The sequence below is a fragment of the Mirounga angustirostris genome, unplaced genomic scaffold, assembly GCF_029215605.1.
Source record: "Mirounga angustirostris isolate CCGP_5_RB_7025 unplaced genomic scaffold, mMirAng1.0.hap1 SCAF_6, whole genome shotgun sequence".
Lineage (NCBI taxonomy): Eukaryota > Metazoa > Chordata > Mammalia > Carnivora > Phocidae > Mirounga > Mirounga angustirostris.
The window spans coordinates 108364834-108386392 of NW_026991714.1; the positions used below are offsets into that span (position 1 = coordinate 108364834).

General features: G+C 47.0%; 1 protein-coding gene across 1 annotated transcript in view; it reads left to right on the forward strand.

Annotated features, from left to right (window-relative positions):
- The window catches only part of SH2D4B (SH2 domain containing 4B), an 82909-nt gene extending 61684 nt beyond the window's left edge, over positions 1-21225 (forward strand). The window contains exons 9-10 of the mRNA XM_064595536.1: positions 14062-14282; positions 18720-21225. Coding sequence (XP_064451606.1) covers positions 14062-14282; positions 18720-18812 — 314 coding nt within the window. The 3' untranslated portion in view covers positions 18813-21225. The remainder of the gene's footprint in view (positions 1-14061; positions 14283-18719) is intronic.
- The last annotated feature ends 334 nt before the right edge of the window (positions 21226-21559 follow it).

Consider the following 21559-nt stretch of genomic DNA (forward strand, 5'->3'; position numbering starts at 1 on the left):
AAATAAAGGAATCTTTTTCCTTCTTTTAAAAAAAATTGTGCACTGGCTGTAAAGTCCCAAAAAAGGATTACAGAGAACAGCAACATTATTTTCTGCTTTAGGAAAGCATAGATTGTAATGGTGTTTTCAAGATCTGAACTCTTTTCTTTTGGCTCTCTGTAGCTCTGTGCTTTTGATTTCAGCCTTTTGTGTCTTGTCCACCTAACACTTTTATTTGGGTTGTTTTGCTGAGATATTTGTCTCAGGTGAGGGTAACTAAAATGTGTGGGAAGGGACAGGGCTTGGACTTCTAGTTGGATTTGAGAGAACTGAATTTTTTCTTTTTTCTATTTGGATTTAAAAAAGCAGAGTGCCACAAACCATGATGTCTGTTGATGTAATTGATTTGATATTCTTCTGACAGTCCCATCATATTTCTGGTGGTGACAAAAGATGCTTCCTATCTTCCTAACTCTGGGAGGTTCCTATCATAGGTTAGACCCTTCTTCAACTCCAGCAAACTATTTTGGGGTTTTCTTTGCTCCAGGCTCTGTAGTCTAGTTTCCCACCTGTTTCCAGCCCTGGTATCCAGCGCCCCAGCTCATGCCAGAGCCATTGGCCTCCCGTTTTCCTGAGGGCAGGCACGGGGTTGAACAGAAAGATGTGGTGGGGGGTGGGGCACAGCTGCTGTCTTCAAACCACTAATGTCCCCCAACCACTAATGTCCCCCAACCTGTGAGAGACCGCAAGGTCAGGACATGGAGCACGAGGTGAAAATCACAAGGGCTGACTTTGGCACAGTCTGATGTCCTGAGATGGAATAAGCTACCTCCAGGAGTCCTGAGCACCCACTGCTGGGGTGTGTAAACAGAAGCCAGATAGCCCTTCAGTCAAAACAGTGAGAGCACGGATGGTCCCGTCTGATGGCGGTTAGGTCAGATCGCGTGACTCTTCTCCCCTCACCTTCCCACCAGGAGCTGTTCTCTCTCTGCTTATCTGAGAGACCAATATGGTGGCTTTGACATTTGCTAGAGAATAAAGTCTAGTCACTATAGTAGTTGAGAAGCCTTTCTGGAAATGAAGACTCATTAATATTTATGCATAATTATTAACAGTTTATCAGACTGAAATTACCTTCTGCTCCGTAATTAAGTTCTTTATAGATTTACATGCCAGAGCATTTGCTTACAGGTTTCATTTCAAACAATGATGCTGCTTTTGGGTGCTGTGATTCACACTGCCTCTCACCAGGGTGCGTGGGGCAGGAGGGTGTCCTCTACCCATGGGACAATCTAGCAATGATTCCCGGAGGGGAACAATATGGCTTGCATATGCAATCAATGTTACGGCTCCTCAGGTAATGGGGACAATATACCGCCCCCTGCAGGTAGTGGGGTGTTACCAACATTGGCGCAGTCAAGTTGCAAGCTTCAGCGTACAAAGAAAGTGGAAGTCCTTTATTTTTCTACATTTCTCCCATGTCGTGAAGTTATCACTGCCCCCCCCTTCTTCCTTTCTGGGTAGTAGGGGAAAAAATAAACTCTAGTCCATTTTGTTTAACTTCGTCCTATTCAGTGGAGTCATCTTCTTCGGGAGGCTAGGTCTTTAGGATTTTCTCCCCTGTCTGCTTCTCTCCAAGAAGGCATCGGAGTATTTGGGGCCTCTCTCCAGGGTGAGAAGGTTGTTGGGAGCAGGGTTACCATGCAGATGTTCGGCCTTTGTCTTGCATCAGGGTAGGGGGCTGAGGGAGAAGAGAGGCTGACCCCTGGGTCTCTGCGGCCAAGCCCTGTACGGTGTATGGAGTTGTGTCCATCTGGAGACACACAGAAGCACTGCTTGGATCGCGGGCGTCCCTGGAAAGGGGGCACTTAACCTTGTACTGGTTCTCAGGGGTGCAGCTTGCTCTCCAGGGGGTGTGGCTGGTTGGCCTCCCCTATGGGGTCATGCTGGCTTTTATGTTTTAACAGATAATTTATGAAATTTTTACTTTGTGCTGGCTATGCCAAGGAAACATTTCCTTGACTCCTCACACTACTCTCTGGAAGAGGTAGGAATACAGGCAGTTAGGTAGGAACACGGTGTTTATAATAGGCCAGACGCTGGCTCACATTCATGGACTTATTTAATCCTTGTATCATCTCTGTGTGCTTCCTGCTAGCATTAGCCCCATTTCACAGATGAGAAAGCTGAGGTACAGAGAATTGAGGCCACTTGCCTGAGGCTCACTCATGGTAAGTGGGGGCCATGGGGCTCAAACCCTGGAGATCCCGCTCTAGAGTCCATGCCCCTGTGATACAAAGCAGCCTTGTCACCATCTCACAGGTGAGGGACTATGTTATGTGACTTCCCTGGGGGCAGGCAGGACTCAGGGGAGCCAGTTCCTTCTCAGTCCAGAACAGCTCCTCGAGGAGGAGGAGATGGCTATTTCCTTAGGAGACACGCAGGTCGTGGGGTCAGCTGTTTCAGCTGTCATGCCTTATTCTTGGCTGAGGCAAGTGTCTGCTCCTTCCTAGGCCGGCACACCCCCCCACAGAAAGCCTGAAGGGTGACCTCCAAGTCTCGTACAGTATTCAAAGTCCTCATGCAATAAATGGGAGTAAAACAGGGAATTGTCAGTGTTGGGAATTGTCGAATTACCTGGGCAGGGGCATGAGGAAGCAGGCTCCCTGTATAAGGCATTTTTGTAATTAATTTATTGTAATTTTGTAATTAATATTAAGCTTCGGTTGTATTAGACACTGTGCTAAGTACCGGGCATTTGGTGGTGACCTCAACTGACAGCTTCCCTGCCCTCATGGAACTTATATTCATTTGCAAGTAACAGAAAAAAAAAAACCTGATATAATAAAAAAGAACTTATTTGTTCATGTGACTGAAAAATCCAAAGGTAGCCTGGCTTCAGGCTTTGCTTGATCCAGGGAACTTAAGGTTTCAGCATCTGGCCTTTCTCCATCTCTCAGCTCTGTTGCTCTACACCATGATTTCTTGCCTAAGCAATGAACCAGCTTGTGGTTGCCACGTCCCCTTTTGCTTAGGTTGAAGTCCAGCAGACAGACGACATGCTTTTTTCTCAATATTCCGGATACTACTAGTCCCCACATCCTGCTGTGCTGGGTCTGGTTTGGTCACGTGCTCCCTCCTGAACCAGTCACTATGGCCAGAGGCACGAGACCTCTCTGATTGGCCAGGCCTGAGTTACATGACCATCCCGGGTGGGGCATAGAATCCATCCCATTGCAAGGGCATAGACGTGAGTGGAGACGTGAGTGAGAGGCGTGGCTTCCCAAAAGGAGGTCAGCATTCCCTTGCCAGAAGATGGGCAGCTGGTCCTGAGTGGGCAAGACCGAACGATGTCTGGCATAGAGAGGAGAAAGCCCGTTCTTTGTCCTCGTGAAACTGTCAGTCCACTCAGCAAGACTGACCCGAAGCAAATAGTCGTTTTATACTTTCAGCTGAAGTTAGTGCTACACAGGATCCTTGGGTAGCCAGTTTCAGAAGTCATTCTACTGCGTGGTTGCCATCCTCTGTCCCAACAGAGGCGTTAGCGACTTGAACCTGGCGTGTCAACTTGGAGCAGGCGGTCGTGGGCAGGGGATATTGCCTCTTGTGCATGGCGATATCTGGAACCAAGAAGCTCTTCCCGTGACACCCTTGTCTCAGCAGTTAGCCGCGGTTAAATTTCATTTGGAGTTATAAAAAAAATGAAGGCAGGTGAACTCATTCATCACAATCTCTGTGGCTTTAGGATGCTTTAAGAAACTGTTGAGAATGAAGAGCTTAATAATTCCAGCCTCTTTAATGATATCGTCTGGAGAGTATGGCAATAAGAAAGGAAAGTCACAAAAATGAATGAGAAGTAGCTAACCGGTTGATGGAGGAGTTGCCGGCCGGTGAGGCGTAGCTACAGTGAAAGCTCTAAGAAATATGCCCATCAGATAAATTGAGACCCATAAAAAGTAAAACGTGTCTGGCCTGCCTGCATTTCGTTCTTTTCAGAGAGAAACCCTAACAGAGAAATAAAAGGAACCCATTTGGTTACCCAGGTTAAATTCGGAGCCAGTGATTTCAGGGACCGGGATGGAGGTGGAGGAGGGGCTGGGAACTGAATCCAGGATTTGCTAACATATGGATTTATGGGTCCCTTAGAGCCCAGCGTCTTTTGGAGGTGTGTTTAAAGTGCCTTTCCTTTCCTGGGGCTGCCGCCAGTTGGCACCGATGGAATCAATATTTTGATAGCAACTTGAAGTTGTTGTTGGTGGTGTTTGAGAGCATCATCTTCATGGGATGCAGGGAGATGATTAGGTGAGGCTTAGCGAAGATGGCACGGGGATTTGTGCTCCGTACAGTAAGAAGGGAGTCAGGAGCTGCTGGCCACACCTCGCGGGGCTGCCGGCTGCAAATGCGATATAAATGTGCGGGAATTGGAGCAGGGAGAGCAAGCCTGGACTTCTTGGCTACGCTGGCCATCTCTGCTTCTGCATTCCCTGCTTCTTACCCTCCTGCTGTGCAATCGCGGATGGGGTGGGGGGAAGGGGGCGCTGGGAGGCTTCTGCCCCTGACCTTGGCCATGGTTTTTACTGCAGAGGCCCAGAGGGCGCTGTAGTTAGTTGGCTTGCCTCTGATGTTCAGCACCCAGAGGAGCCGTGGACGATTTTGTTAAGACTTTTGTTGTTGTTGTTATCAGTTAGAGATCTTTCGGGTCTATCTGTATGTCAGCGGTTCTTGCCAGGGATGATTGTGCCCCACGGGGCAGCTGACAGTGTCTGGAGACATATTTGGCTGTCTCTACATTTCCATCAAACTTTTGAATTGTTGCTAGAAAGATAGATATAAAAGTGTAATTTCTTGTTTATTTGTTTTTATAAGTGATCTTACCTTGTCAGGACCTCTGTTTCCTGCTAATGCCTAAAAAATCACCCTCAACATTTCCAGTTCCTTTGGTTTTAAGAGTCTCTTTCAGTTTAACTCAGTTACTTTCTAACAAATATTCAATCTTTCCAACATCACTCCTTTTCCCCAGGTGGTGTCTGAGTGTAGGGGGAGCTTGGGAGGGAGTCAAAGAAAGGCCCTGGTTGGCCCCTCATCTCTGGACCTTGTTCTCTACTTTTACGAATCCGATGGTCCACCGCTGCTGGAAGCATCTATGAGTGTTGGATACTGAGCATAGCTGGGGTCTGGGGGTCCCCTTTTTCACACTGATTATCCCCCACACTTGACTTGGCCCTACCTTGGCTCTTGCTGGGCCTTCTGAGTTTCAACAACTGCCATCAGTTAACTGTTAGAGAAGACCATCTACCCCAAAGCCTAGGTTCTGGGGTGACCTTGCCTCTCTTCTGGGCTATGCTCTTAATGATGTTTATTTTCCAAAAAACCCTCAGTCCTAAAGATTCAGTTCACTGGCCACCTCTTCCACCCCTGTCCTCATACTTTATTATCATTATGGAAAGAAACAAGGCTGTCCCTTATTTGTTTATTTTCTTACTCTCCTTTATGCTCCACCCACATTCCCCTTCCTCCTCAATAAGGAGCCTTCCTGATAATAATGAGTATCTGTTCAAAGGGTTCTTGTATATATATTATGTATATATCACCCAAGGGAAGTTATTCTGCTCATTTTCTTTTTTTCTCAGCTAACGTTACATATGATTTGACCTTGATGCTTTTCTGTGGCTAATTTTTTAAAAGATTTTATTTATTTGAGAGAGAGAGAGAGAATGAGTGGGGAGGGGAAGAGGGAGAGGGAGAAGCAGGCTCCCCGTTGAGCAAGGAGCCCGACGCAGGGCTCGATCCCAGGACCCTGAGATCATGACCTGACCCGAAGGCAGATGCTTATCTGACTGAGCCACCCAAGCGCCCCACTTCTGCTGTTTTTGTGATGTGTCCACAAAAAGCGCAGCTTGCTTCCTGGGTTATCTACGCTCTGTTCCCCTCCCCCACGTGGGTCTGGACCTTCTCCTTCATCCCTTTCTTTTCTCCTACCTTGCTCAGTTTTGATTCCACTCCCAGTGATCAGAGGTGGCCCCAGAGGGTGTCACCATGGGCCTCTTGCCCTTCCCCAGGATTGGGGAAGGCAGATCCTCCCCAGGTTTCAGCTGCTATTCTTAAGTTGGCCTCCTGCTTTCCAGTGAATTCCTGTCGACTGCTCTCGGGTCCATTGGTCACCCTTGTTTCTTTCTTCTTCTTCCTGTGGAAACGCTTGGTATCACGAAAGTCTTGTGTTGATTGATTGTTCTACCTCCATTTGTATCTGGGGTTCACAGGGCTACCTTGCCACCTAGTTTTGTTGGAAACTTAGTCCATGGACTTTGTTATGAGAGCCACGCTGTTTCTACCTCTGGCCTATTATTTCTAATTGCTTCACAGAATTCCACAGGCTGCATCTACCTAATTTTGCTTACCCTCTCCTCGAGTCCTGGACACCCACATTGCCCTCAACTTATCACCACCACAGATTAATCTAAGAGTCAATTACTTTTCTTGCCCTGGACCCTTATGGACTTGTGTGAGGATTTCTTTATAATATATCCCAGGAAATGTAATTGTTGGAAAGGGTAAATGTGCAGTTAATCTGGTTAGGGGTGTCCGGAAGGCTGACCCAATCCCGATTCCCAGCAGCCACACATGATGGTTTCTCTCCCTCCATCTTCCAAATCCCACACCAGAAGGTGTTGGAAGTCCTGGCTCCCCTCCAGGACACACAGAAATTCGGGGAGTCTGGCAGCCATCATCTTCAGGCTGTTCTGTCTCCAAATCCGTCGTTCTGCCTAATTGTGGCTACATTATGCTGGCGCACGGCTCCTGCTAGATTCTCCACAAAATTGGGATATGGGACTCTTCTAGTTTCTCTGTGGGATGCAGGAACATGAGTGGGGGCCCTCCCTTTAGTCCTTCTTCCCCTCAGTGGAGGGGATAGAGGTGGGATACCACCCAGCCCAGGAAAAGCTCTTTTCCGTCTGTAGGGTCTTCTCACAGGCCCTACCTCTGTCCCCTCTAGAGTAGGTCTATAAAACTGTGTTCAGATCTCCAAGTACTACTAGAAATATAGAGGGAGTTTGTAGAATGTAAAAATCCACTTTTTACATCTTTGCCAGCCCTGGTTTGCAAGACCATTTACACTCTAGCTCAGTCAGTCTCAAACCTGGCTGCATATTGGAATTACCTGGGAAGATTGTAAATGTTACTCATGTCTGTTGTACCCAAAATGAATTAAGTAAGACTCTATCAGAGTGGGCCAGGGCAGAGAACCGTGCTCTAGGGACCCAAGACAGCCAACACTGACATTTAAAGCTCATTAGTGATCCTTTTTTTTTTCTGGGTGATAACCTCCCCATCCCTCAAAGGACATTGACCAACTTTGAATGAATGTCATAGCATGATGTGTGGGGAGGTGCAGAGCCATGATATTTAAATCCTTAAAATATTAAACATCGAATATATACAGTGTGCGCACATACAGATGTGAAGGGCATGAAGAGAGCTTCAGAAGCAGAAACACGAGCCATCCTGGAAGCACCTGTGTGCCCCTGACCTTGGTTGCCCTGGTCCTTCCATCAGATGCCATCTCTCTCCCGAATATCTGCTCTATCAGATCTTTGCTTCATTTATTGTTTGTATATTAATCTCCAAGCACTGTAGCCTTTAGCTTTGTGAGCTTTTCACTTTAGTACCAATGGAACTATAGTGTAGTTATTTTTTAGTTATTAGCTTGTTTCACGCTTCATTGAAAAAAAAACTTCTCCTTGTTGCATTTGTCCACCTCTGCTCTTCGGAGGCTACACCGCTCTCAATGCCTATCTTTCAGTGGTTAATTGAGAGGGCGTAACATGCATATTTCACATATACTCGAGTTGCTATATATCTTTACCTTCTTTCTAGACACACAGAATTTTTTAAATTATTTTTTTAAAGTTTTATGTATTTAAGTAATCTCTACACCCAACGTAGGGCTCCAGCTCACAACCCTGAGATCAAGAGGCTAATGCTCTTCTGCTGGAGCCAGCCGGGCTCCCCCTCAAGACACAGGCTCCCCCTCAAGACACATAACAGTGATTCTACTCTCAACTGATCAGATGTTGTCAGTATGACAGTTCTTTCTTTAAATCTTCAAATTATCCATTACTAGTATTGTTTTGTAAGTCAATATATCTTTTTAAATTCACCTGCAGGATCTATGCTTATCATTCCTTCTAGCCCCTCAGATTCTCTGTTCAGGATCAAATTTCTTCCACCTGAAGTATGTCCTTTAGATTGTCTTTGATAATCGATTTTCTCAATTTTTTTTTCTGAAGATGTCTTTATTTTGTCCTTTTCCTTGAAAGATAGTTTCATTAAACACTGTTATATTTTTTTTTCTCAGCACACTGAAAATATTATCCCATTGTCCTCTGGCTTCTACTGTTGTAACTGAGAAGTTAACCATCAGTCTAATGGTTCATTCTTTGAAGATAATCTGCCTTCTCTCTCTGGCTGACAGAATGAGACACTAAGTCGCTTTGGGCAGGTTCACTGCAACGTGTCTTTGATGAATCCCCAATCCTTCAATATTTAAATATGGCCTCCTCTCCCTCTCGCCTGAATTCTCTGGGATCCGGATCGCACATGTGCTAGACCTCTCAGCCCATCCTCTGCGTCTCCTTCCTGTCCTGAGACTTAGATTAAGCTTCTCTAATGTTCCATTTATATAAATATGCCATGGAGGTGTCCTTCTTAGTCTTGGCTGTGACTCTGCACTCATTGCATCCCTCCTTCTCCCCTCCCACGTCATCAGCTCTGCTTACGGCTTGTACCCACAATCTACCCAGCCCCAGAGGCCTGCTTCACATCTCCCTTTGTTGCTGCTCTCAGGTCTGTCCTGACTTCTCCAGGTCACATTAATCTCCTCCTTCTGTGTCTTTCACAGCAGCTCTTACTGTCCTGTGCACGTGAAAACATGGTGTAGAGCAAAGAGCACTGGACTTGGAGTCCGAGGACCTGAGTTCAAAATCTGGCCCCACCACTTATTAGCTCTGTGACCTGGGATAGGTCACTTTTCTTGCTGACCCTCGGCGTCCTCAGTTATGAACTGATGATGATTGGGATGTTAGGAGGACCGAAGGGGATGAGGGCCACAGAGTCCCTGGATGGTGCCCAGGGCTGGCTGTGACAGGGGCCTTCTTAGGTAACCCCCGGTGTGTCCTTTTGCCCCCCCCCCGCCTCAACATAGAAGCCATCTCTGGCAGACACTCAGTCTGGGAGCTGGAGTCCAGCAGTACAACTGGGGAAATGTAGCTATGAAGCAATCCCTACATGATGAAGCCCTCACTGCATTGAGATCCCTGGCTTGTGTGCCTCTAGTTCATACCCCCTGGAGCCATCTTTTCATCCTTGAACATTCTCACATTCTTCTCTGTTTAGAGAGCATCAGTCATTTCTCATGGCCCTCGAAATTAAGTCCAGAATCCTTCTAATGGTATAGAGAGCTCTTGGGGGCTTGGCCCCTGCCGACCTCTTCGTATGTCACCATTGCTGTTGCCCGGCTCCTACTTTGGCTCTCCCTTGGGCCACGTGCTAATTAATCTCTTTTGCAAACAAGTTCTTGCCTCGTGCCTCTGTTTTCACCTTTCTGGTCTCAGTCTAGCTGTCGCTTCCACCCTTGGCTCCAGAGCTGCAGCATCTGGGGCCTTGATCACCACTGGTTACAGTGAGCCTTTTCTTAAAAAAAAAAATCCTGTCGATCTTTATTTCTGTCCAGAGTCAAAGCTTCTGGAAGGCAGGAACTGTTTTTCATTCAGTGCTGATCCCCAGGTGCCTAGCATGGGGCCTGGCTCCTAGAGAGTGCTTAATACATAGTTGTTGAAGGGAGGAAGGAGAGAAATTGCAGGAAAAGCTACATTTCCCAATGTTGGCAGGTGAGAATTAGCTCAAAAGGGATCTACAGTTGCATTCTGCAGTCATCATTCCAGAACAGCTACCCTGGAGCACTGTGTGGTAAGGCCGCATCCCTCGGCCAGCCCTGGTCATTGGCAGACACACAAAGTTTCCATGATCCCTGGGGAGCAGTGTGCTTGCTCCACAGTCAGAAGGGGTGAGGTGAGGCCCTCCCTTCTTTCCTTAGCCAAGAGGTCATAGAGTGTTTAGAAGGGGCAGAGGTGGGATGGGATGGGGTATGATTAGTGCTTAGTTCCCAGTACACTTGGCTTAGAGGTGATCCATGGAGAGAGAGAGGGAGTCGAGGGGTGCAGAGTATGAGTGGGCAGAGAAGTGTAACAGCTTCTCCTTGTAAATGTCCTACAGGCCTCCCAGCCACCAACTAATTCTCCTGGGGGTCAGGTTTTCTATGGAATGGTCTATGCCATCCTGAACTATGAGGCTGCATTACTTTTGGTCTTGGGCCAAATTATACTGTTGATTTCTAGGTAAGTTTCAAAGAGTGGGGTCAGAGTTCGCAGATGTTTATTATCCCAGACACCTGGAGAGTCTGCCAGGGATGGTGCAGGTTGGGGCCCAGGGACCCAAGCAGTCCCCATCAGAGGTCACCCGCCACAGCCTCTGTCTGGAGGGATTGGGTGCGTGGGTGTGGGCAGCATAGCCTGGCAGTGCTATGACCATTGCTGTTCCCAGGACGAAGTGACATCCAACCCTGGCACATGAGTGATACGCTTGGTGTAGCCAAGACAAACTAGTTATGTGTATTAGCTAGGCGTTGTGTTCTCAGGCACTGTGGCAAGCATGCTCACACATTAATTTAACATAGGCTCAAACAACCTTATGACGAAGGTAAGAGTAATGGTACCACTTAATAGATGAGGACACTGCCCTGGGTTTCAGAGAGGCTTGAGTAACCTGCCCAAGGTCACCCATTGAACAAATCCCTGAGCTGTGATTTTATTTTTATTTTTTAGAAGATTTTATTTATTTGAGAGAGAGAGAAAGCAAGAGAGAGCATGAACGGGGGAGCGGCAGAGGTAGAGGGAGAAGCAGAGTCCCCATTGAGCAAGGAGCCCGATGCGAGGCTCGATCCCAGGACCCTGAGATCATGGCCTGAGCCGAAGGCAGATGCTTAACCGACTGAGCCACCCAGATGTCCACCTGAGCTGTGATTTTAGTCTCTGCTCTTGATTACTGCTCCAAACAAGCCCCCCAACATTCCAGATGCTTGGGGCACAAAGGCCAGCATTCAGTGTCAGTTTGGGTCTTCCAGGAAGCAGAAGTACAAGCGATTTCCTGGAAGAAATGCCCATGAAGGATAAAGGGGAGAAGGAGCAGGAGAAGGTGGGGAGAGTCTTCAGATGAGGTGCAGGCCTGACACCCATGAAGGGAGGGTGGGAAGGAAGGGTCATTGGGAGGAAGAGCCTGCTACTGGAGCACAGCCCAGGGAGAGTCTTGCTCCGGCTGATGGGAAGCCCTGAGCAGTGACTGCTCACTAGAGGAGTCCCACACTGGGTGGAATGGCAGCTTCCATAGCCTCGTGCTCATAGAACCTTCTGTGCTCTGAGTCAGGGGCACTGGGTCCTGTACCCTCTGTGCCTGAAGCAGCTGGGGCAGAACACGCTTCAGCGGTGGATCCTGAGCAGCAGCTGGGGGCTGTCAGCTCTGGACACTGTTCCTTGCAGCAGAGTCTCTCTTGAGGGAGGCTCGAGCAGCGCGCTCCCACGGTTGCCACAAGCTTTACCCTCGAGCCCTTCACAGCCTGTTTACTAATACACTGTAGCATCTGGGCAGGTGTTATGAAAGCTCAAAGGTGGATATCCCGTGCAGCCTCCTGGGATAGCGACGATTTCCTGACAGGATGGAGCAGGTTGCACACTGAATAAAGGGACCCTGCCACGGGGGCTGGTTGTGAGCAGGAGGGGTTGAAATGTGGAAATGTGAGCTTGGCCATTTTGGCCCAGAGAGGCACCCTTTTCAAAGTCCACCACTCAGAGGGACATCTGTTTCTCACTTGCACAAAGGTAGAGTGTAGGTGACCAGAGCATGGGCTTCCCAGGAGAGAAGAGGAGGATTCAGGGTTAGCTGGGACAAAGGGGGCCGGGGACGGGCATGAAACTTCTGCACAAGGGGGCTTGTGGGAAGGAGCAGCAATGGTGCACAAGGTGAGTGAGTGAATGAGCCTAGAGAGGTGGGTGGGTGGGGTCCCAGAGCCCTGTGTCTGTCATTCCCAAGCCTGGAGTCTGCCAGAGTCCAAGGAGGCTATTCAAAGGTTTTAGATGGCAGACACATGACATTGTCCTTTTGGTGTTATTGGTCGCTTTCAGATATTAAAAAGTTGAGTCCTATTCAAGTTTGACTGTTCAGGCTCCTGCCCAATGCAACAATTCTCTCCTCCCCAATTTCCAGTCTGGTCTGGGCTTTAGCTTGAGGTGGGCAGAGTGGAGATGGGGGTGACATTTTCTGGTCCTTTTTCCTCCCGGCCCTTGGCTCTACTCTGTCTCCTCTTACTTTTCTCCCTGCCCCAGCCACCTTTGGGGTCTAGGTCTTCTGGCACTGGGGCAGGGAGGTGGGTGAGAGACAGTGCTGAGTCTTCTGACAGATTCCAGGTGGCCATTTTGGTCCTCTTTTGGCTGTCACTGCTTCCCTGGCTGAAGGCACTAACATCCTCCCGCTGCTTCCTCCTGCCTACGTGGGAATTGTGCGCGATTCTTCAGGTGTTCTGTGGTAGAAGGGCTCCCCACTTCCTTCCCCCTCCCCTCTCCCTAGTTTCCTACTTACATAGCCTGGCTGGGGAGAGGGTGGCTCACTTGATTGCCTCTTGATAAGTCTGGGCAAGGAGGATGGAAGTGACCCCCAATTGTGTTGGCTGTCTTTAAAAGGGGGACATGTGACAGTGTGGTGGCCTCTATGTCCTCTGCTTTGGGCACAAGGAAAGTCCTGCCTTTGAAAGCCAAAGGTGGAACTCAGTGAGCCACAAGGGTGGGAGAGGGATTCCTGAGCTTTGCACTCACATCTCCCATAAATAGGAGAGCAATGGCAGGGGCTTGGGGGGGAGCAGGGAGTACATACAGGAAAGCTTGAGAAAGGCACCAGGGTGCAGCAGGGGAGAGGTCACAAGTGTGCAGTACCTCTCAGGGTCACAGGGACCATCAGCCTGGCTACCTTCTACCCCTTTGCTATGTGACTGTCAGTAAAGATCCCACGGAGTGTATGCACAGGGGAAGTGGGTGTGTGAAAAGGACCATGCGTTTCTCTTCTCTCCCCAAATACGATGATAACAGTAGCCAACATTTCCACAGTGTTACTGGTTTATGAAATGCTTTCAAATTCTTTAGCTGACTTGAAAGTCGTAATGTGCCCTTGATGTAGATGGATTAAGATGCTCACTTAAACGTCAGAGGACATTGGAGAAGTCGAGGAGTTGGCTGAGCATCACGGAGCCCAGACGAAGGCAGGTTGAGCAGGTCACCTAGGCCTTCTGGCTCCCACCCTCTTCCCGCTGCCCTGCCCTGCGAGACTGGTCCCCCCACACACGGCTTCCTATGCTCTATCCAGAGGACAGCAGCTCCCAAAAAGCCCTTCTGGGGATTGCCACTGACAAGTAATCAGTAACTTCAGGGCTGGACCCGACCTCCATACTGTGGTGAAACCACACCCTCGTGAAGGACCGCAGAACCTGAGAAAATTTTGTCCTTCGAGCTGGTTTCCCAATGCCCACAGGTGGGCTTCTTAAGAGGACCTACTGTTTTCAGGTGCTCATTCAGGGGTACCAGCAAGATAACTGGGGTAGTAATCTTGAGTCACTCTGCTGTTGTCATTAAAGCAGGACTCTTAAGGCTCTCCACGGGGCAGTGCTTGCTGACTTGTATTTGTAATCGATAGATGCTCTAATTCTGGCTCATTGCTAATTCTTTGCTTACCCAATTAATCCAAATTAGTGTGGCTTAATTTGGAGGAAAGCGTGCTAAACTCAGGTGCTAGTAGAAGCTCTGCCCCCAGGCTCACAGCTGGTTGCTCTGGGTGGAATGAGGTAAGTAAGTGCTGGACAGCTCCTGAGGCCGCCTCTTTCCTGACACCATGGAAGGAGGATGAGGGGCAGGGGTGAGTCAGGGAGAGTGGCAGGGGAAAGGTTTGCTGAACCTACGGACTTATTTTTTTTCTTTTTTAAACCAGGAATTATTAGCCGAGAAGATGCAGAAGATCTCCTCGAGAACATGACGGAGGGAGCATTTTTGGTCCGGGTCAGTGAGAAAATCTGGGGCTACACCCTCTCCTATCGCCTGCAGAAAGGGTTCAAGCACTTTCTTGTGGACGCCTCTGGGGATTTTTACAGCTTCCTGGGAGTGGACCCCAATCGCCACGCAACGCTCACCGATCTCATTGATTTCCACAAGGTATCCTTCACAGAGCTGCTGGTCAGGAGATAGGACTGGGAGAAACTTGAGGTGAAGGAGCGCCAGGCTGCAGGTATTCTAAGAGATGGGGTGGAGAGAGAGCAGGCAGCCCCAGAAGGTCTGCAGGATCACAGGGATATGGGACATCGGGGTGGGAGAGAGCAGAGATGGTCTAGACAGGCTCTAGGGCCTGCTGTTCTTCTCTCTGGCTTACCCTCTGACTAATGCAGGCCCCTCCAGCCCTGGTCCCTAAGCCTCTTCTCACCTCAAGTATCCGAGTTCTCCCTATGGTCAACACTTAGGGACTAGTTGATGCACCTTCCGTCCAAGCCCGCAGCTTACCTGCGACACATCCCCAGGATGTCCTGCTTGAGGACATTCTAGCCGGGCCTCTGGCAGCTTTGTAGAGTTAGCTGAAGCCTAGCTGTCAACCCTGTGGCTTGAGAAGCTTTTCTAGTAGAGTTACCATGCCTCTTGTTCCAACTACAAGGATACATACGTGTGTGGTACGTGTGTGACTTTGGGCAGGTTCCTTAGTCTCACTGAACTTTACCATCCTAACCAGGCAAATGGATGTAAATAATAGTTCAAATCCCATGACTGTTAAATGAGGAAATGTCCATAACAGCACTCTGTAACTGTGAAGTGGTGTGGAAGTTCTTGTTTTCCAGAACTCTCTTTGTTATTTGTCCCCCTACTGTAGACCTCTCATGAGGAAAGATGTTGCCTTCCAAACGATATATGTAGAAAGAAGCAACTTCTGTGTTAATGTGACTGTCAGCACAGTAGTAACTGGGAGAAAGCCAAAGGTGGAACTCGGTGAGCCACAAGGGTGGGAGAGGGATTTCGAGAGACAGAGTCGTGGTCGCTCCCCATCTACCTGAGCTTTGCAGCTGTAGCAAGGTTCACAGACTCACATCTCACTGGGTTTTTGCTGTAATAGGAACTCTTGGATTGGTTTTGTTTTTTCTTCATGGATGTCCCCAGGGCTCTAGGGACAGCTCTTGACTTGACCTTCTAAGTAAAGCACATAGAAAATTACCTATTTACAAATACCTAGACGCTGGGTGGACAGGACTCCTGGAAAACTGGACTAACCAGGTTCAGGGCAGTTTTATACCTGTGTTGGGAAGAGCTTTCTAACAACTCTAGGAAAGAGAAAGGGAGGGCATGTATGGATATTGGCACCTTCTCTGTGTCAGGCATGATGCCTAGTGCTGTCCATCCATGTTCTTGCTTCCTTGTCATGATAGCTCCGTGAGGGAGGTAGACTAGTCCCATTTCACAGATCAGGAGACCAAAGCCAGGGAGCTTGAATAGCTTCCCTAAGTTTTCATGGCTGGCACCACGAGGTCTGAGAGTTAATCCTCAGGCCGTCTGCCTCTAAAGATTGGGCTTTTTCCTCTCTACCATGATATTTGGTTTCCCTGCCCACTATAAGCTGCTTTGAGCAGTGATGAGCTGCTTGTCCCAGGAAGTGTTCAAACACAGGAAAAAAGTCCATCTCTCAGAGAAGCTATGCTATTGTTTTTGCATTGGAAGGTTAGAACAGATGTCTTTGAAGGTCTTTATTCTCTTCCAGATCTAGGGTTGGAGACTTCCAATGTAGTTTCTTACACTGAAGAGGGGGTTCATCTATGCCCATGTGGAGATCTGGTGGTCAGTGTATAGAAATTAAAGTTTTAATTACACAATTAATTTATGATTATGTTCTAAGAATAATGAAGTACAATACAAGGTGAATGCCTTGTCCATTTCAAATCTCCATTTCCATCCTCCACCTTAAAGTATTCGTTTGCCATGTACCTATCCAAATATTTCCTGGGCATTAACACAGAAATTTATGTACATAAGGAAGTACATAGTTTTGTTATTTTCTCCACAAACCAGACAATGCTTTTTTTTTTCCTAATTATAAATTTAATGCAGGGGTGCCTGGGTGGCTCAGTCGTTAAGCGTCTGCCTTCAGCTCAGGTCATGATCCCAGGGTCCTGGGATTGAGCCCCCGCATCGGGCTCCCTGCTCGGCGGGAAGCCTGCTTCTCCCTCTCCCACTCCCCCTGCTTGTGTTCTCTCTTGCTGTCTCTCTCTCTCTGTCAAATAAATAAATAAAATCTTTAAAAAAAATTTAATGTAATTCTCTACCCAACAAATATACCAATAGGATAGAGATTTAAAAAAAAAAAAAAAGATAGGATTTTCCAGAAAAAACTGAAATGTACCAGTTTATCCAGGGAAATTCTAAAAAATAAGGATAGTGGGGTGAGATTAAACCGGACAATTCTGTACCAATAGCTCAGCAATTTGATTTTTTAGCAGGATCAAGATAGCATATGGTGTTTTTTTTTCAAAGCATGGTCGCTGGAAGTGGGCTGCTGAATTTTAAATCCCAACTTCATTACTGTGAGTGACTTTGGGCAAACTACTGAAATTTTTGTGCTTTGGTTTTCTCATCAGTAAGATGGGTTTCAAAATAGCACTCCCCTCCTTAGGGTCCCTGGGAGGTTTCATTGAGATATCACCGTGTAAAGTCCTGAAACAGTACAGCTAACATTTGTAAGTTATCAGGACGTTGGCTGTTACCGAAATGCTTGCATTGAGTACATGTACCAACCACATCCGTACGCGTGCCCCGTGGTTTTTCTTTCTTTTTTTTTTTTAAAGATTTTATTTATTTATTTGACAGAGACAGAGACAGCGAGAGCAGGAACACAAGCAGGGGGAGTGGGAGAGGGAGAAGCAGGCTCCCCGCAGAGCAGGGTGCCCGATGCGGGACTCGATCCCAGGACCCTGGGATCATGACCTGAGCCGAAGGCAGTCGCTTAACCACTGAGCCACCCAGGCGCCCCAGCCCCGTGGTTTTTCTTGATGGCCACTTACATGGCTTCCAGGTTTCCATGATCACAAACGGGGCCCCAGAGCTTTGCTTGTCTAGGTCCCTTTGGGCACAGTATTTCTCTAGGATGGATCCGTCGTACTGGAATTGCTGGATAGAAGATGATGCACATTTTAATTTGAAAAGATCTGCCAGATTGCCCTCCAAAAACATAGCGCCAGTTTGTGCTTCTGCCAAAACTGATGAGGCTTTTTCCCCACACTGTTGCCAACACTGGGGATTATCAGTCATTTTAATTTTTTCCCATCAGACGGGCAGATGCTCTATCTCACTGTTGTTTAGCTTGCATTTCTCCAATTACTACTGACACAGAGGATCTTTTTATATGTTTAATGGCCACTTGGATTTCCTCTGTGGATTGTTCGTTCCTGTCCTTTGTCCATTTTCTACTTAGATGTCTCCTTTCTTACTGACTTGTCAGTTCTTCCAGCAATTAAATTGAGCTTTAGTTATGTCTATCCTGCTTCTCAGGTCTTCTTTTGAAATTTTTATTTTTATTTAATGGGCACTCTTTTCATTTGCAGCTTCTTTAATTAAAAAAAATAATAGCCCATTATTTTTTTTTTTAAGATTTATTTATTTTGAGGGAGGGAGAGAGAGAGAGAGTGAGCATGAGTGGAGGGGTGCAGAGGGAGAGGGAGAGAGAATCCCAAGCAGAGTCCGCACTGAGTGTGGAGCCTGACACGGGGCTCGATCTCATGACCCTGAGATCATGACCCGAGCCGAAACCAAGAGTCCGATGCTTAATGGGCTGCACCACCCAGTTGCCCCATAAATAATAGCCCATTCTTATTTCATGAATGATTTATCTTCTTATTCCATTGAGGAGATGCATACCCATCCCTGAAAAGCTCTTTCAGTTTGTTTTATAAACTTGATATTTTCTTGGGGGTCAGTTCTATTGTTGAGTTGGCATCTTTCTTTTATGGGTATGATTTTCCTTAAGTATGTATACATTTTGAGTTATGAGGTGGTGTCTGAACTTTGAATTTCCTATTTATCCATCAATGGATACAGTCCCTGTTTCCCGAATCCATTTTCTCCATGCTGTAAAGGTTGGAGTTGACAGCCCTAAAGACAGCTCATCTTTTGGGCATGGGAATGTCTGAGCTTTTGTGGACTCTTTGGCCTCCCAACGAAGGGCAGTGCCTCTCCTCACTTCCCATCTGCCCGAGGCAAAGACCTCTACTGTCTAGGGCTCCCCAGCCTGTCCCTCCGATACTTGCTCCAGCCCCTGCCTCACCTTCACTCCTCTGACCATCTCATCCTGTAGGTCTTTTGGTTTTCAAGTATTCTTTAACATTTGGCTTTGTTGATGGCCTTCCTTCTTATTTTCCCATATTGGATTTATTTCCATTTTCCCAATATGGCTCTATTTCTTTTTTAAACGCAGATTTTTTTTCTGTCATTTCTATAAATTTGAGTGAGGAGGAGGCAGATACATATTCATAGACTTTCTATCTTGAACTGGCCTCTCTCTGGTGGATGTTTATTTCCCTTGCTTGGTTATAAGTAATTCTTCCTTTTTGTTTTTCCTTTTAGGAGGAAATTATCACTGTTTCAGGGGGAGAGCTGCTGCAGGAACCCTGTGGACAGAGGGACAGCCCACCAGACTACCATCTGTTGTTTGAATGATTCCTTCCCCTCTCTCCCTTATCAATTGGACTTCTTTGGGCATCCAGTTTTTGAACTCAACATAAGAACTTCCCAGCTCAAATCCTTATGGCCTTCTGGAAGATCTACCACCATCCAGAGGATTAAGTAGATTAGTATGTCTCAAGGGATATGAAATATATGTGCTATTGGTCCCCGTCCCAATGCCCAGGACAGAAATTGCTAATAGCTGATGCAACTCTTTCATGAAGAGTTTAGTTATGACTTCATGAAGCCTATTTGCCATGGCTACCCTAAGCTGAGCCCCTAGAGCACATGGGTCATGTTTTAATAATCCAAAATAATTCCAGTGCCGAACTCTGAATTTAACCTATGGTAGACATTTAATAAATGTTTGTTGAATGAATGCAATTCTTCTGAAAGTCTTCCAACACTAATCAGCAATGTTTTCTAGTAAGTTATTTCCTACCTGTTCTGTCTATAAAGTCATGGAAAGTATAGAAGAAATATTACAAAGGATTTATATGGAAAATATAGATGCTACATCTTTAATGATGTACATTATTGCCCTCATTGATTTTATCATTGGAATAATTACCTAAGGCTTCTGAGACCCAGCTTCCAGAATAGGCGGCTGATACTGCTCTGCCTTCTATATTTGCCCCTTCTTCTGCCACCCATCCTTGGTCTTGGAAGCATATCTTGACCCTGATTTTGCAATACTGAGTCAGTGGTTTCATTTATTCGCATAGATGTGCCCAAAACCTGGGATGAATTATAAATTCAAGAAAGCCTTTGCTCTCTAGGAGTTTACCCTCTTGATGTAGGTTACCCAAATGAATACTTCTGCCTTCCTGGTCATTTTGAGTCTGATCCTTGTGTTCACTTAATCTGAGTATGGTTTTCATATCAATGAGATTGTTCCAGTGACTCGTCAGTAACTCTCAGGGATAGTGTCTTCGTGCATACTCAGGTTCTCACGTTTATGGACAATCAGAGACAGCGTGTTATGGTGGGAATATTTTAGTGGAATCAAGCAGACTTGTGTTCAACTCCCTACCCTGGACTTACTAGTATTTTAATGTTGGCAGCATCATATTGGTGGGAGTGAAAGGATGGATGGGCTCTGATCCTTGTCAGTGGACAGCCATACCTTACTTGACAGTCATGTCCCACACCACTTACGCTCTCCTTCACCTCCTGCTTCCCCTACTCTTCACATTCTTGGCCACTTGCTTCACCCTGGTCACTACCACTGCAAAGTGTTCTGCCTGGACTCTGTTCTTCCTTACGGGGTCCATCAGCTTCATGTGAGACGAGCCAATGCCACCTTGCCCCATGTGGTGCTTTGGGCCCCTCATCTCCTATTGCTGCAGTTGCTGAAGACACCGTGCACCCATCAAGAGCAGGGCAGTTAACTCTGCATGTGCAGCGAACCTTGGATCAATGGGAGACAGCAGCTGGTAGATTACTTCTTCCCCCTTCCTCCTGCTGGGGGGCTGTTCGGACAGGCAGTTCTTCTGACGACCTCTGAGAAGACAGTCCTGCAAGATGGAGCAACTCGTCAGGATGAAACCAAGGAGTGGCCAGATGAGGTCCGCCCCCTCCTGTCTGTCCCTCCTCCTCCTCTGCCTCCTTCTCCAGCTCCTCTGGGCTGGCCACCCCTGAATTAAGTGGCAGCATATAGGCATTTGCTACAGGCTCTGCCTTTGAGGGAAGCCAGGGTAAGGACCCATCATATAAATGTGTTCGATAATGTCAGCCTCGCAACCTGGCTTCTGTCTTGCTCTCTCCCAGGGCCCCCGAATTAATAAAAGAGAAGGCGGAAACTTGCTTCTTGAATGCTAAGATGCTTTAAAACCTTCACCGATTATGGTTAGATTTTCTTGTAATAGTCTTCCATTCTAGGAGCCTCAGAGGAACCGAATTTTGGTTTTGGCCATGCTACTTACAAACTATGTGACTTTGTTCAAGACGTTCAACCTTGTGAAGGCTCAGTCTACCCGAGAAGAGGAATTTCTGTGTGGCCGCCACTAGTTTTTTTTTTTTTTTTTGGTGGGTCACTTAAATGAGCAATATGAAAGCTCTGTCTAAATGAGAGGCATTGCTGGTAACAACCACAGAAACAGCGACAATTATTTTGGGATTAGCAGTGATGTGGCAGGGGAATATGGTGTGATGATTTTCAAGATGTTGGAAGAAACTTCCTATTCCAAGCACTAGCAGCAGCTCTGAGAGCCGAGCAGGCTGGGCTGAGAACCCGAACCCCTGAGCTGTTGTTCCTGTCACCCCTAATTAATATGTGAGAGACAACAGCTGAGGTTTCTATGCCTAACACATTTATTTCATTTTATTTGGGGCCTGCACTTTCTGCATGTCTCATATATTTTAGGTTTTACCTGGCCTTAAAATAAATTCCTTGTAAGTTGTCCTGCAAATGAAATTACTGTCTGGAAAACTGCAATTTCATCTTGAGAGTTTTATTATGCTAATAAATGTCAGGATTCTCAAATAAAGGGATTGCCTTTTTTTTTTTCCCTGAGCCCTACAAATACAATGAAAAATAGTCAGTCAGCTACAAGACTCAGCAAAGAGAAAATTTACAGTCTATAACTAGAAAGAGAAGTTGTGAAAAACACTATGCAAGTTAATGGAAGATAAATGTCACTGAACGGAAGGGTAACTTGGGGTCTTGATGAGGGAGGGCCCCAAGTGGCAGGGCCAGAGAGCTGGACACCTGGGGTGCCAGGGTCTAAGGGGCATAGGCT